Source organism: Ixodes scapularis, unplaced genomic scaffold (genome assembly GCF_016920785.2).
Source record: "Ixodes scapularis isolate PalLabHiFi unplaced genomic scaffold, ASM1692078v2 PGA_scaffold6__148_contigs__length_123643588, whole genome shotgun sequence".
NCBI classification, from domain to species: domain Eukaryota; kingdom Metazoa; phylum Arthropoda; class Arachnida; order Ixodida; family Ixodidae; genus Ixodes; species Ixodes scapularis.
The window spans coordinates 45666006-45681175 of record NW_024609881.1 but is presented as its reverse complement, the minus strand read 5'-3'; the positions used below and the strand labels follow the sequence as shown (position 1 = coordinate 45681175).

At 49.5% G+C, this 15170-nt stretch overlaps 1 protein-coding gene across 1 annotated transcript; it reads right to left on the bottom strand.

The window, feature by feature from the left end:
- Positions 1–1900: 1900 nt before the first annotated feature.
- On the bottom strand, positions 1901–4260 carry LOC120844694 (glycine, alanine and asparagine-rich protein-like). The gene is made up of 2 exons (XM_040216601.2): positions 2942–4260; positions 1901–2134 (listed from the first exon to the last, which is right to left on the bottom strand). The coding sequence occupies exon 1, from the start codon at positions 4169–4171 to the stop codon at positions 2954–2956; it is 1218 nt and encodes a 405-aa protein (XP_040072535.1). The 5' UTR covers positions 4172–4260; the 3' UTR covers positions 1901–2134; positions 2942–2953.
- Between the last annotated feature and the right edge of the window lie 10910 nt (positions 4261–15170).

Sequence of the window (15170 nt, the reverse complement as noted above, 5' to 3'; positions counted from 1 at the left end):
ACCGCTTTGTGTGCGCGATTGCGGAGCATGGCGAGCTTCCACGGTTCTTTTGTGAGGTGCATTCAACACCATCAACACTGCCGAGTTCAGCAGCCTATCAATATGGCGTCCAGTGAATACCCCCAAATGAACACCTTCATTATGGGCGCCGTCCATCGCAACGTTGTGGATCCAGATTCGGACCCGAGCCCCCGCGAGGTCTGTGCTTTGAATGCCGCATGGCAATCAGTGTAATGGGAAACTTGGCACGCGGCATTCGAACCAGGGATATTGCGGGAACTCGTGTTCTCAGGCTGCCTTTGTATGATATATGAACAATGTGACCCCGGCTTAAAGGGGTCATGAAAAGATATTGGGTTGGAATGTTCACGACTTTACAGGGGCGTACTGGTCCTAGTCTGGCTCACGTATACTCGCACGGGCTGCCACTAATTCGGAAGCTTCTTCGTCATGGTGAAATTGCGAGGATAAAAATGGACTAGTCCTTTCAGTCTTGCCTTCGCAAAGCTTGACGACGTGATTCTGGGGTTCGAAATCACCCGGCAGACGATAGTCGAGTGCTGCTCATGAATTGAACACGAGAACTGCGTGAGCGCTCGACTCTGGCTCGTAAGAATCAATGTCTCGGCGGACACTCGGATGATGGCTCGTGTCCAACCACTGCGCTGATGAGAGCAGCCGAACTCTAAGGGCGCCTGGAGCTCAGCACGCGTTATCTGCTTTGTCGAGCCTGGCTATGATTAACGTTGGCAACATAGGATAGCCACCAGGTCCCGTGGCCGTTTGTTCTGACTCCAAGTTGAGGGGATAAATGATGGTCATGTTTCTTAAATTCATTTGCCGACTGCCTTGCATAGAATCGAAAAAGAACTACGGCAAGTTGATTCAATTATTACCGTTATAGGGTGATTCTAGGTAGTATTTAGCGAAAGTAGAGAAATCGTTTCATTGCCCCTTTAAGGCTACGTGCAGGTATTCTTATGTACCGTCGAATATGCGTCGTTAGCCAAAGACCTAGACAACAAAAGAGCACTTGAGTCTATCCAGCAGTTCCTTTCACGACATTGATAGGCTGCCTGTATAATAAAAATGAACACAAAAAACAGACCTGCCACCATCTTTGAAAAGCTGTCTCGGATTTGCAGAAAGTGCCACAATATACATATGGTTCGCACTTGACGTTCTCATCCTGTGATAGTGATTATTTTGGAACATCCGTACTTGTACTTTTTCTTTTAGGGAAAAACAATTTTCGGGTGGTGCGAAATGTTGGCTACAGAAGATTTGCGCTCAGCAGCATGGACACCACAAAGCCCGTTGGTGAGGCGTCAGTGCAAGCCATGTATTTGCTCTAAAGCCGCGACAACACTGATAACAGACCATAAAGGCTTAGGCTAGGTTGCGCAAGCTACCCCCAGTTACAAAGGGTATAGCCATTAAGATTCATCCATCCATTCATCCAGAAGACTGTCTGCAGGCATTGTTGGAGGTGTGTTTCTTTCTTGTCTGACTGTCCTCTCACATTGGTCAAAATAAAGTCTGCCTATGTGACATGTTCGAAGCACATCGATGTATGGAGCAAATACGCTCCGAACAACCTTGATGAACATTTCGACAAAAACCCCGAAACTGGGACGAAAAGGGACGGACAAACACAAAGTCTCAAAAATTGAGACTTTGTGTTTGTCTGTCCCTTTTTGTCCCAGTCTCGGGGTTTTTGTCGAAATGTTTAACCACCACCAGCTCGTTTGCGCCCTTACCTTTTGTTCAATAACCTTGATGATTTTCCGTGGATAATCCTGTTATCATGTCTGCATCAAACACCTTGTTTTTTGTACAATATATGCGAGCAATATGCACGGGTATCACGAGAAAAATAAGGACTCGAGGCTGCGGATTCTTTTTTCCCCCGAAACGGAAAGGGGAGTTGTATTTCCGAAAAGGGTACGGACACAGGTACATGCGAGTGTACACTGGTTCGTGTGGCAGCGTAAATTGAGTTCTCTTTCTTTTTCCTCCCCTAAACTTCCAGCGGCAGCATCAGACCGCATGGACACGCTGCTCTCGTCGATGAAACTGGCGTTCCGGAATATCCTTGTGGGACGCTCCAGACGGCAGTTCCTCCGCCATTTCTCTGTGAAGACCAAAACGCATGGCAGGATTTTACTAAAAGTGACAATTCAAACTTAAACGGTTTGGTTCTTTTTCCTTTTTTTTTTTGGGGGGGGGGGGGGGGGGTTACAAGCTGTCTCAGTTATGTTTGCGATGGATACGAAACCAAGTTCCAGTGGGTCAATCCAAATGAAAGTTTGTCCCGCGACAACTTAAAACAGTGGACTTAAAAGGTTACCGTGCCATCGAAATTGAGGAATTTTGAACGGTCCTGTTTTTATGCGGGCAGATTAAAAGGCTCTAACGAGTACTGAAGACCGCTTTACAATTATTCGAGCTCACTCAGAACTCTAAGATTGTCATAGATATTTCTCATTGAATAGTAAGCCAAAATTAGCTCTCTCTAAAACACTGGAATGACTGAATGTCATCAGACCGAGCTTTACGCCCCCTTCCACGTTTCCTCCTCCTTACAATGAGCATGACTTGCTGTAGTTCTAATATCATTTGCCCGAAAAATCGACGCGTTATTTGTTCGAGTTCATTGACCACAATCTGCCCAAGTCTGGAGCTACGGCATAAGAGGGCCTACTTTGCTACCCACTTCCAAAAGCTACAATTTCATCAAGGGGAAAGGTTGATAGGACGAGCCTCTCCGCGGCCCGGGAAGGTGTCTCTGTCAGGATTCTCATAGACCCAGGTAAAAAGAACTCTTTCGTTATAAAACTACATATAAGAGAGTAGCTCAGTTTTAATTCTATCCGTCATCAGTGCCCGGATTGCGTCCTCGGGTCGGGTGAGTGTAGAACGCGGAGGAGGTAAGTCTTACCATTAGAACAGCCTACTTCTTGCGGAGACCATAGGCGTATCCGCCAAGGCCGTAGTTGTAGCCACCAAGGGTGTAGCCGTGGCCAAGGCTGTAGCCGTGGCTGAGACCGTAGCCGAGACCGCCGTATCCGAGACCGCTGTATCCGAGGCCATAGCTCAGACCGTGTCCGTAGCCGAGACCGACAGTGCCGTAGGCGGGAGCGTGGTGGACGGTGGTGGCGACTGCTGGGGCATGGTGGACAGCGGTCGTCACGGCAGCTGGAGCGGCGTAGGCGACAGCTGGAGCGGCGTGGACAGCAGCGACGGCTGGAGCGGCGTAGGCGACGGCCGGTGCGTGGTGGACGGCGGCGACGGCTGGAGCGGCGTAGGACACAGCTGGAGCGTGGTGGACGGTGGTGGTGCGGGCCACAGAGACTGGAGCAGCGTAAGACACAGCCGGAGCGGCGTAGGACACAGCTGGGGCAGCGTAGGCGACCTGGCGGGCCACGGCAACTGGAGCAGCGTAGGAGACCTGGCGGGCAACGGCCACTGGAGCAGCGTAGGACACTGCGCGCTGGACAACTGGAGCGGCGTAAGACACAGCTGGAGCGGCGTAAGACACAGCTGGGGCGGCGTAGACCTGGCGGGCCACGGCAACTGGAGCAGCGTAGGAGACCTGGCGGGCAACGGCCACTGGAGCAGCGTAGGACACTGCGCGGGAGACAACCGGAGCGGCGTAGGACACAGCCGGAGCGGCGTAGGACACAGCCGGAGCGGCGTAGGACACCGCTGGAGCGGCGTAGGAGACCTGGCGGGCGACGGTGACGGCTGGACGAGCCACAGCGACGGCAGGGGCGTGATGGACGACGGCGGCCGGCGCGTGGTGAACGACAGCAGCTGGCGCGTGGTGGACGGCGGCGACGGCAGGAGCGGCCGCTATGGCGCCTCCGTAGAGGTGTCCGAGACCACCGTAGCCATAGCCCAGACCGCCGTAGCCATAACCGAGTCCGTAGCCGCCGAGGCGGTAGCCGCCGAGGCCGTAGCTGCCGAGACCGTAGCCGGTGGTGAGGCCATAGCTGGCGCCCAGGCCGTAGCCGATGTTTCCGGCGAGAGAGGAGGCCACAAGGCCGAAGAGGACGGCGAACTTCTGCAAAATGGACGAGCCGCAAAGCGTGAGAAAGTTGGAATAGCGGCAGGAAGCTCTTCGTCGTAATTTATTCGAATGTTTTTCTGTCACACAAACAGGCCGCATTTTGCCTGTTTATTCTGTGATGTGCGGTTTGAACAATTCTATGAATTATGGGTGCTCTGGAGGCTCCCACGTTTTTTGCTGGCCGGGTTGCCCGACTACCCGACCAGCCTTCATGTTTTCTACCGCCAGGTTCTTCAACTGCAGAAATAATTAAACCGTCGAGAGTAGTTGAAGAGAAGATAGGTGTCCTCTAAGGTCTGCTTACCTGGTCGTGTCTATTGGCGACACCAGCGAAATCGACGCCGCCTAGCGGCAATGCCGAGAAGCTCAAGAAAGGAGGTCGTTTTGACCCTGTCGACTGCGATCACTGCTTTGTTCATGCAGGCAGCATAAAAGCAAACATCTTTTCCAGTAGTTATTTTATGCTTCCGTCGTGTCATTCCTATGCACTGACTAGAAAATGGTTTCTACCGTCGAAAAATCTCTTTGCTTTCATAAGTAACACGATTTTATGCTGCAGTGCAAGAAATTTATGGTAATCCTCGTGCTGAACGATGAAAACGACCTCTTTTCGTCCGCCATTTTGCCTGACCAGCGCACCCCCTATAGTTCGCTGGAGTCGCGAATAGCTATAGTCCGTTTACTTCCCAGTGGGGAGTGCAGCATGGGAAGCTACGTGCTCGTTGGCCCAGTCATACATCTATATTTTGACACGTAATTACGATCCCGCTCATGCATACGTGCAAAGAGCGGTGCCAGACGATGAAATGGAGGCGACTGATTGGTCCGGTGAGCACTTAGCTCCAACTGCGCTGTCAGCTTAGAGGTGACCTGAGCAAATTCCCTCCGTCTCTGCGTAATGGACATTCTCTTATCTTGAATTACACGCTATTGGCATGAGAATATGTCAGCTCTAACTTGTCCCGTTCGTATTGATCCGTAACGTAAAGCGCGAATCGGTATAGTCACTGTCTATCTAAACCAAGAAGATGAGGAGATCAATGAGCTGTGCTGTAGATTGAGCGGTCTATTTTCGTTTTGTGGCAATAAGATGTCAACATTTGGCAACTAACGAACGAAATGATCGATATCGAAGAATTGAACTGTCGAGTCTTGTTAATGCACGGACATTACGTCTTTCCGGAATCGGCTCGCGTTGTGTTTTCTTTCTTTTATACCCCTTTTCACCTTGCGATGTACCGCAGAGGATGTAACAAGTAATGTTAACTAATCTACTGTTTCACGCGTGCCGCATGACATTATGCTGCGCGAGTCGCTCCCCCAATTGAAGGGTCACGTGACATGCTTTTACCAGTGGATTGGCTCCAGGGTCTCGCAGCATCCGTTTCTGTACAACGTAAAGTAAAACAAAGTATATATATATGCTTCCCACTATAAACATATATAATATTCAGCAGGCTTTCACACGATAGAAGTTTTCATTATATTTACCTGACTGATAATCACCTCCTCCTGACCTCCCAAGCTCCCATGACCAAGTACCACTCTTTTCGCCTTCCTCTTCTACCTTTTTATGTGCTAAATTATATTTATATACACTACTCCCAAGTACTCCGCATTAGTCGGGCCTCGTCTCTGCTGTATCTACGATCCGCTCCTCAAACCGCTCAAAATTATTCGTTATTTTAAGGTTTCGTTCACCATTAAACGCAGTGCAGTTTAGAACCGCAGCGAATCGCCTTTCAGTTAAACCATCCTTCGCCGTAAGTCCTTGCTCATAGTTATTAAGACAGCGCTTGGAATCCGGCGAAGCCTTTTCTGGAGTGCCAGAACACTCCGAGACACTACAGGGTAAACATATGTACTTCATTACGATCCTCATCGCCCGTGCTCTGTCCGCTTCAACTGCTTCCAGAGTCGTTTAGATCACTGGTGCCCCTCTGGAGCCTGCGCTACCTTACGGCATGGTCCTTTTCCCGTAAGAGGAAGTTCCGAAAAAAAAATCGTAACAACGTACCATTCACTTAAGTTATTATTTTTCATTGTGAGCTGTTTGCGCGCACACATTAGGACAGCTCCTCTTGTCACTGAGCTCAAGAAGCGCGGGGCGTGGCCTAGTTTGTTCACACCTCTTCGTGATTGGTTCTTTGGTGTTCTCGTTCCATAGTGTTCCAATATCATTGGCTGCAGAGCGCTAATGAGATCCACGGGCTCACAACGCCGTTCGTTTCTTTTGCTGCCGGTAACCATAGCACCTGACAAAATCGTTTCTGAAGTGCCGGCACACTAGTTTCGGCGCTGCGCACGGGCATCAAGGCGAACCTATGAATATCCATGGGATCCTCATGGCTCGTGCTATTTTCATAGTCGCTTGGACGACTATGCTCCACTAGGGCCTGCGTTACTTTCCGGCAAGGTTACTTTTCTCTATTCGGAGGGTTGAATAGGTATGGTAACAAGGCCACCTTTCCCTTAAACTATTCTCATTCGTCGGGTCTGTTATCCGGAACCCTTAAGACAGCTCCTAGCACCTGACAAATCCTTTTTTTTTTTGCGAAATGCCGGAACACTAGCTACAGCTCTTATAGCACTGGTGTCCAGGGTGAAACTATAAACATCCATGGGGTCGGCATCGCTTCAGCTCCTTCCAGAGTCGTTTGGGTGACCGATGTTCCACTGGGGCCTGCGTTACTTACCAGCATGGTTAAGGTGGGTTGCGCTGTAAACCGTTCAGACGTAGCTGACTGTGCCTGGTTGAAGACTTGGCGGTCGGTTTTATACCAGGACCGCCGCCATGATGGCCTTCCTCCTCCCAGAGGGTGTCGTCGGTGGGTGAGGGGAAACAAGCTAGCATCTACGCACGATACCCTATGTATCTTGAAGGTCCGCCAGGACAAAGCATTCCCGCTCCATGGGCGGTTGGCATTGCACAACCCTGTAGAAGTCTCATCTTAACCCTTCTTCCCCCCGCCACACACACAGACACACAAACACACACTTTTCCCTTTCTATCTGAAGCCTGGGTGAGCAGGAAAGACTGCCGCACTTGAAACTGGGTTATCGCGAGTCGGATCGCTCAAACTCAAATACCCCACAGCGTACATCTCAAGTGTGTGCATTTACGAAAGCGGTCTTTGCTGTGGTTGACTTTGGTTCATTCGTTGCTGCGTGTGTGTGTGCGTTTTTTTTAATATTGTTGGAGTGTGCGTGTGTGTTTGTATATGTATTTTTTACTCTATCTTTCTTGCGACCACAGCTCATCTGCTATCACGAGCCTCCCCAAGGATTGTCATAGGCAACCGTCAATGCCCGACTGGCAGCCACCTCAGACATATCTGGCCGTGAGAACCAAAGCAAGAGCCGGCGCGAAAAGTCGGCCCTCTCTATCGTCATCGACACCGTGATCTGAATAGCAGACGAGTTTGGAGCGGACGAGTTTCGATTTCGGTTTGCGATTTCCCCCCGTTTCGCTGTTTTGGGTTCGGTTCTTCGTAAGGGCGGAAGAATGTTGAGATGGAGAGGAGTAGCGTTTCTATCTTTCCTTTCCCCTTGTAATCGTTGCTCCGCCACCGTGCCGAGGTCTTTTTTCAGATAAGGCGCCCTAACGGTGTTCGCGAGCGGCGAATTTTATCCACCCATTAAATTCGCGGCGCGATCTCGCCGCGGATGCGCCTTTGCCGGCATCAAGGACGCTGACGATGCCTCTGGGGATTTCTTGATTGCCAAAACTTTTACTGTGTGTGTGTGTGTGTGTGTGTGTGTGTGTGTTTGTGTGTGTGTATGTGTGTGTGTCTGTGTGTGTGTGTGTGTGTGCGTGTTTGTTTGTTTGGAGGTTGATATCGCAGGCGTTACTCTACTGCTTCGCTTACTGGAGGACGCGTTGATTCGTTATCCTGTGGAAAGGACTACATATCCTCGCTTTGCATTGCCTCGCGCCCGAGCGTTTATCGCACCGCGAAAACGCAAATGGAAGGGCATCGGAGATTTGCACGCGTCGAAAGACGACTTCCCGATTTCACGAAGTCTCATTAAATTAACAAAAACTGTAAGTTTCCTTTTTTTTTTTTTTTACTTTTCTTTTACAAAAGAACGCCCCAGCTTAGGCCTATTTTGATATAGCGACCCAATCTGAAACAGCTACCTGCGTCTCGGAAATGGAATTTCGCGATACCAATCAAATTAGGCAGTTCGGGCTACTCAGTTGAACGTCTCAAGGTGGCTCATTATTATTTTGTTAGTTTGTTTTGCTGGATCAGTGCCTTCATATCGATGACTCTCATTATGCCGCAATTCAGCTGTAAATTAAAATCTGCTCCTCTTTGTCGATTACTTACGTTAGAGAAACCACTTACGGGAAAGCAGATAGCGTGAAGGTCAGATGAGGCCTAAGGAATCTTTCACTTTCGGTAACTCTGCGGGTGATTTCTGCAGAGTGATTAGGTACAGCCCTTGACCGGGTTTCCTCCTTTTTTATTTCAATTTATCAATGCTGGCTCAGTGTAGCGGTTCTTACACTGCAGTGTTGATTAAGAATGACGGCGTTTCGATAAGAGCCTCGATTATTATTAAAAGCAATGATCCCTGAGTGGCTTTCGTGGTTCGTTATGGGTGGTTCTTGACATCTAATGCTCAAACCTCATTCCCAGAAGAGCGATAATAATAGGCACTCGCATTGCCGTGCTTTTCTGAAGTCATCACTGACCGTACGTACAATCCTCGTGTTTTCGCCTTTGTGTTTATCACGCGAGCTACACGTCGACGCTATGATTCACTACCAAAGTTCGGCTAAAACCGTGCCAATGATACGACTCATGTGGCGTCACTGGTTGCAGTGAAAACGCTTCCTGACGGTCTGAAGAAGTGACGACCTTGGTTCCACTGGCCATTTTCTGGGCGTCCCCCACAGCCCAACAATTTAGAACGACGACACCTTTGCCATGTTCTCAACTCTCCGCGATATCTCCTGAGAATGAAACAAGGCACGCAGCATTAGCGGCAAGGAGAAATTGCTTATCCGTTCTGCGATACCATTGGTCGACGCCTATAGGCTTCGCGGCCGCTACGCCTGCTGTTATTTCTGGGACAAATGAACTCTTCCCTTTCTCGACGAAGACGTCGTCTCCTGACTCCTCTGATGCACTAGGTCACGTGGTCTCGCGGCTCGTTCCGGTTCTCTTTGTGTTTTTCCGTCGCGCTGCACCGCCACCCCTCTTAGCAAGCGCCAGTAGCCCGTGGCCACCGTTCCCTGAAACGACTCCCGGTGAGTAATGGGCCTTTCCAATAATCGCGTTCTGGCAACACCACCTAAAACAATCGAGGCGTGGGAGAAGCCTCCATCACCTCCACGTGGCGATATCACACTCGAATGACGCCAACTCAACAATTGCGCCCGACGCCGAGCTTCATTCGAGACATTGACTGTACAAAAGCTCAATTTGACGTTGGTGTTTAAACAGCGTAAGGTTGTTCCAGTGTTGTACAAAACAGCGTTCAAGGCACCGCGTTTCTGGAGCTACTTCCTTCTGGGAAGAACGGAGGCACGCTGCTATTCCACTTTGCTTCTGTGGAACTGGAATGGGAACTCCTTACGCTTTCGAGGGAACGACAAGAGGAACGGTGCGTCATATTTTTGCAAGGTTACACAAACTTAGTAAACATTTAAGTGTTTCTCCTTTTTTTCTTGCGAATGTTATAACTTTAGTTTTAGGAGGTGGGGAAGTGTCCGAGAGATAGTGGAAAACAAAGAACTGGAACAAACGTGCATGTAGCGACTCGACACGTAGTTCAACGTAGATGTTTTCACTAACTCGCTTTAATTTAAAAAATTGGGTGGTGGGTATGTTTATACACCCTGATCTTAGTCTGCTTCAACAGGCGACATGCCTCTCAGCTGTAGATGAGCAATTTAGTCAGTGCAGTACAACCGCTAGCCTGGGGCATCTAACGTACCGTACGTCGGTACGATATGCTCATCCAGATCGAAACGTGCAAGGGTGGGGATTGAACCCAGGATCCCAGGGTTCTGCAGTGCGAGTTCTCGCTCCACGTGCTCCGAGCTGGTGTGGGCTGGCTCACTCGGCCCCCGATCCCCCCGCTTTATTTTATTTACGAATGATTTAGCATGCTATTTTATTAAAACACGCAAAGTTAACGTTAACGTAACGACTCGTTCCAATCTTAGAATTGTAACGGGAACGCGTTCCAAGATTGACAAGAAACGAGAAGCGAGCTTTCGTTCCTGTTCTGGAGAAACGCGTGCAACACTGGGTTGGTCTGCCTTTGATCTACGGTGACACTGGTTTACGCTAGAGCCACTACATGAGCTACGCTTAGAGTATCGGCACTCTTAGAGCCTTATGTAGTTTGTAGTGTGGACGCTGCTGTGGCTGACGCCACTCGCGCAGGTCCTTGTTTGCCGTTCACTCCTTTCTTTTTGACGGTGGTGACGTCTCTTACTCATCTTCCAGGCCAACAATATCAAGAGGCCACGATTCTCAAGTATCGACCAACAGAGTCTACAAATTGGCCCTCGTTTGCCCACACTGGGTGTGGTCACTGCTTGTGTGCAAAAGCCAGATATGCGTGAGGATTAGCACCTGCGCATGCGCAGTGCCGACTGCAGCGCCACCTCAGTGCCGTGTCGTCAGAGAGTCGAGTTGGTTTGAAAAGAAGGATTTGTCACAACGTGGCTTGCTGAAGCGACGAAGCAGGAGCTCTTTAGCGTATTATTGCCTCATACCGCAATTTCATTGGCTCTGAAGCCTTAAATATGCCCTGAGAAGGTTTCTGAGATCATCTAAATATGGCGATAACTTACTCTGCGGGGTCTAGGCATCCTAGAAATTCATATATCAAAACGATGCGCAGCCGATTTCCCTGCTGTACTGTGTCTCATCCTACGATGGACTAAAGGTCAAAGCCACGGGACGCCAGGTCCAATCACGTTCCACGCTAAACTATGACATGCCTAGTATTGATTAGGGGTGGTCGAATAATGCTCCGAACCCAAAAACGCTGCATCATTTCTATTGCTTCAACACTGCAAACCGCCTCTTTTTTGTAATGTAAAATTGTTGAGTCACTCATTGCTCGATCCGAACCACTGTCCGCCCATCCCCATCAGTGATCCGAGACGCGGGCACTGATACGTGCATCAAAGTGCAATACGCAATTTCTAAGTCGCTCGTGACTGGATCTGGCGGTCCGTAGCTTTTGCCTTTAGTCCATCGTAGGGTGCGACGATGGGCTGCTCCTTTATTTTTATAAAGGAGCAATCGAACATCAAAATTATCTCCGGCGATGGGAGGAATATCATGCCAGCATGTCACCGATGAAAACGCCACATTTGCTTAAGATTGCAAATGCTGTTATTACAAAATGTGCATGGTTTCTGTAGATGATAAAAGTAAGTAAGGGTACCCGAAAAATTTTAATTTTTCTCGGAGAGGGAACATAATATTGCAATAACCGTCTCAGGAACAACGAACTGTGTTTTGTTTCGTTGTTGTTTTTCCTCTGGAGTACAGTCCGGTCGTCAGCTTTCGAGCGCTGGAGCGCGCGCGCGCTGGGTTCAATCGTAGTCCGGGCTGTATGGGCAACGAGCCGCGCGCAGTGGAGATATCACTCCGCGGTTCCACCGGTCGGAGGCGCGAGGATCCTTCTCTTGCTATTGACTAACAGTGGTCCGGGCTTCGGAACATGCTCCTCCCAGCCCCGGAGATGAAATCGGTGTGTTGCCATCTTTGATTGCTTTTTAATGGGAAAATCAGCCGCGTATCGTCGTGATTTAGGGATTTCTAGGATACTTAGAGCCAGCAGAATGAATTATCGCCATATTTAGGCGATCTCCAAGACCTCCTCGGGGCACCTTTATCAAGATGCTAGGAGCTCGTCACACAAGGCGTTTTATTAGCTTGTCGGCGACCATAGTAGAGTCCTTCAGTGATACTTTCTCGTTTGCGTCCCGCAGGCATCCAAATGCATAGCCTAAAGCGCGAAACACATGTACGACGAAACCGTCCGATCCGACGTGCGGACTGCCGGAATGACCTTGAGGGGAGAGGGTTTTCGTAGCATCGGAGAGCGTTGAAAACCCTCGCCTCCGACCGTCGTATTGCGCGGTCGGACGTCGGATCGGAAGGTTTCGTCGTACATGTGTTTCGCGCTTAAGTAAAAAAAAAAAAATAATAACCAGATGGCTTTTCACGATTCAGGCAAATACACTTAAAAACCGTCCCGTGTAAACCATCACCACCGTGTCGCCTCGCGGATATGTATAATTACAATGGAGAGTTTCTATCGGTAAGGTTGCGAATAATCCCGATTCCTGGAACGCGTGTTTGGAATTCAAAGCAGCCTTGTAATCCGAAAGAGACGAAACCATGTTCTCCGCAGTCTTGAATCCCGGTTGTACAGTTTATTATATACATGTGTATAAAAAAGCCTAAAGGACGCCGACGCCGCCATCTTGATGTGAAACAACGCCGCTCGAGCGACGAGCGGCGAACGCACTATCCGTGAGGAATCGCGTGCGCCGATAAAACTGTCGACTCCTCCTGGAGTGCGCGCCTCGTCCTTGGGGGGCGGGATGTCGCCGGGACCGCGCTGCACGATCTCGCGCACTCTCAATGTACGAAGAGATTAGCGAGCCCGCTACCGCTGGGTGGCAATCCCCGGTTTGTCTCAGCGGGGTCGATATGCGGGGCGAATAAGACGAATTAAGCGTAATTGGGCGTCGCGGAGGTGAACGCGGCGAGAGGTCGCCCTGCCCTTGAAATACGGCGACGCACTGTATTCAGTCAGTGCGCTATCCGACTCATAATCCTGGTACAAGTCCCTGACGGAATCCGAACGGCGGGGCGTCTCTTTCGAAAACCTTCAGTACGCACTCGTTGCCCTCCACCGTGCTTCGGCTGCGCGTGCACGCTCGAGGCTTAGTAGCCGCCGAAGCGTTGTCCAAGCTAGGAAGCCTTCGCTGAGGACGGGAGAACACAAAGACTAACTGAATCGGCTATCGAAATATGTTGACCTGATCCTTCCGCTGTAGATGGGCAATTCGTCCTTCTATATGACTGTAGTATCACTCTCAGAAAAAAAGGTGTATTACACCCCTTGTCCCATATAGTACACCCCAAAACTTCAATTCGACGTACAGCGCCCCATAATCGAACAGGCGGCCCCAAAGTTTACGAAAGGCTTGATAGCCGACTGGTACAACTTATTATGATAGCTGATGTACGTATTATTGACTACAAAAAACATTATGAGAGTTTTCTTGGCCGTACTGCAAAAGCTCAGTGTTTTCTTTCTTTGGTCTTTGATAGGTACTACATAAATTTAATAAGTTATATGGCACCGTTATCAAGCCCCTGGTAAAATTTGGTGCCGTCTGTTCGACTCTAGGGCGCTGTATGTCGAAATGAAGTTTTGGGGTGTATTATATGGGACAAAAGGGTGTAAGGTGATACCCTTTTTTTTAGATAAATAAATAAAATAAAACAAATAAATAAATAAATAAAAACGCGCCATGTCACTCCTGCGCGATGCATACGTTAAAGATCCCAGGTATACCTGGGATCTTTAACGTATGCATCGCCCAGGAGTGACATGGCGCGTTTTTATTTCTAGCTTCTCCATTTCCGTCTCATGACGTCACACGTGTGTCGTGCTGATGCCTCTCGCTGGTCCCTGGCGGTGGCACACCGGCGGTGGCGAATGTTGCAGACGCTGTTCTGCTGCAGGTCGCACTCTAGCCTGTGACAGTACACAGAAGCTACGGCTGCCGGGAGTGGGGATACATACGATGACGGCGAAATTCGCGTTCGCTCGCCTTTATTGACAGGTTTTTGTAAGACCAACCGCCAGGATTGAGACATCCTACAGCCAGAGAAGCCGAATCCTGTTGAGTGTTCAGTTGTTACGTCGAAACCACTGTGACGCAAGGGTTGCATATGGCTTGCACGCGGCAATCGGGGAAACCTCCTTGTTGAACACGCACCTTCTGCAACGCACAGTTCGCACGAACGAATTTGTTGTTGTTGTTTTCTGTAAAAACAAGTTGGAATGGCCACAAGCACGGTGACATAACGTCACGTGCAAGACATGATTGGGGAGTATTCACTGTACGCCTAGAGTGCACACCCAGAACGAGCTCAGATTATTAGTTGCTAAGACCGGTAATCTTTATGGTGTAGAATCCACGTTTCAAAAGAACTGTGGAAGCTCGCCACCAGCGTGCGCTCAGCAGTCGCTCCTAAAGTCACTCGATCCTGGGAATGTAGCGTCAAGCTCCCCGTATGGTCGCCATTTTGGTCCGTGAAATGAGCCATTTCTCCTTCACCCCTCCGTTCTTGGTTCGCCGATCTAAGTTCGCTGGTGACGTGTAGCTTTATGGAGACGCTCCTTGTATACCGAAAGTTCGCTATCCACACACCAGCAAAACTAGTGTACATCTTCGTACCCCCACCACATGCTGTGCCGGTGCCTGGAGGCACTGAAAAATGATTTGACTCTTTTTAAATCCGCAAGAAGAACAATATAATTGTAAGAGATCCGTGTAGATGGGCATGATTTATAAGTTGATTTCATAAACAGTGCCGAAGACGCTTATATTAGCGAGGAACGCTTCCGGTAGGTACGATGATGCTCCATGGTGATGTTGGCGCGATTGGTTTAGAACGACCCCTGAAAGCTTCAAAGATTTAAATGGACCGAAATGGCGACTTTCATGACAACGTATACAGATTAGGCAATCGCCTTGCGAGGTTTTGGTCATCTGTATGTTAGTATCTGTTTGTGTCCGGCTAGCAGGTAGGGAAGGCAGTGGCGCCACATTCCCATGAGCCAGAGACTTTAGTCGCGTCCACAGCTATGGTCACCAAAGAATATTCCGCGTTCCAGGCGCCGTAGTAGGGACTATCGCGACCGCATACCGCGGTAGTTATAAAAACGCCACAAAATATCCATCCTACGACATCTTCACCGTCTATTCATCGGATTCCACCATAACAAAGGGGAATTTCATCCCCCCAAGTCTATCTGTTTCATTGGCCATTGAAAGCTTTCTCGGTGTTTGCTACACCCCACGGCAGTGGAGTAG

Excerpts from the sequence above, each read along its gene's own strand:
- LOC120844694 (XM_040216601.2), bottom strand. The coding sequence starts at position 4,171 with ATGCGGCCTGTTTGTGTGACAGAAAAACATTCGAATAAATTACGACGA.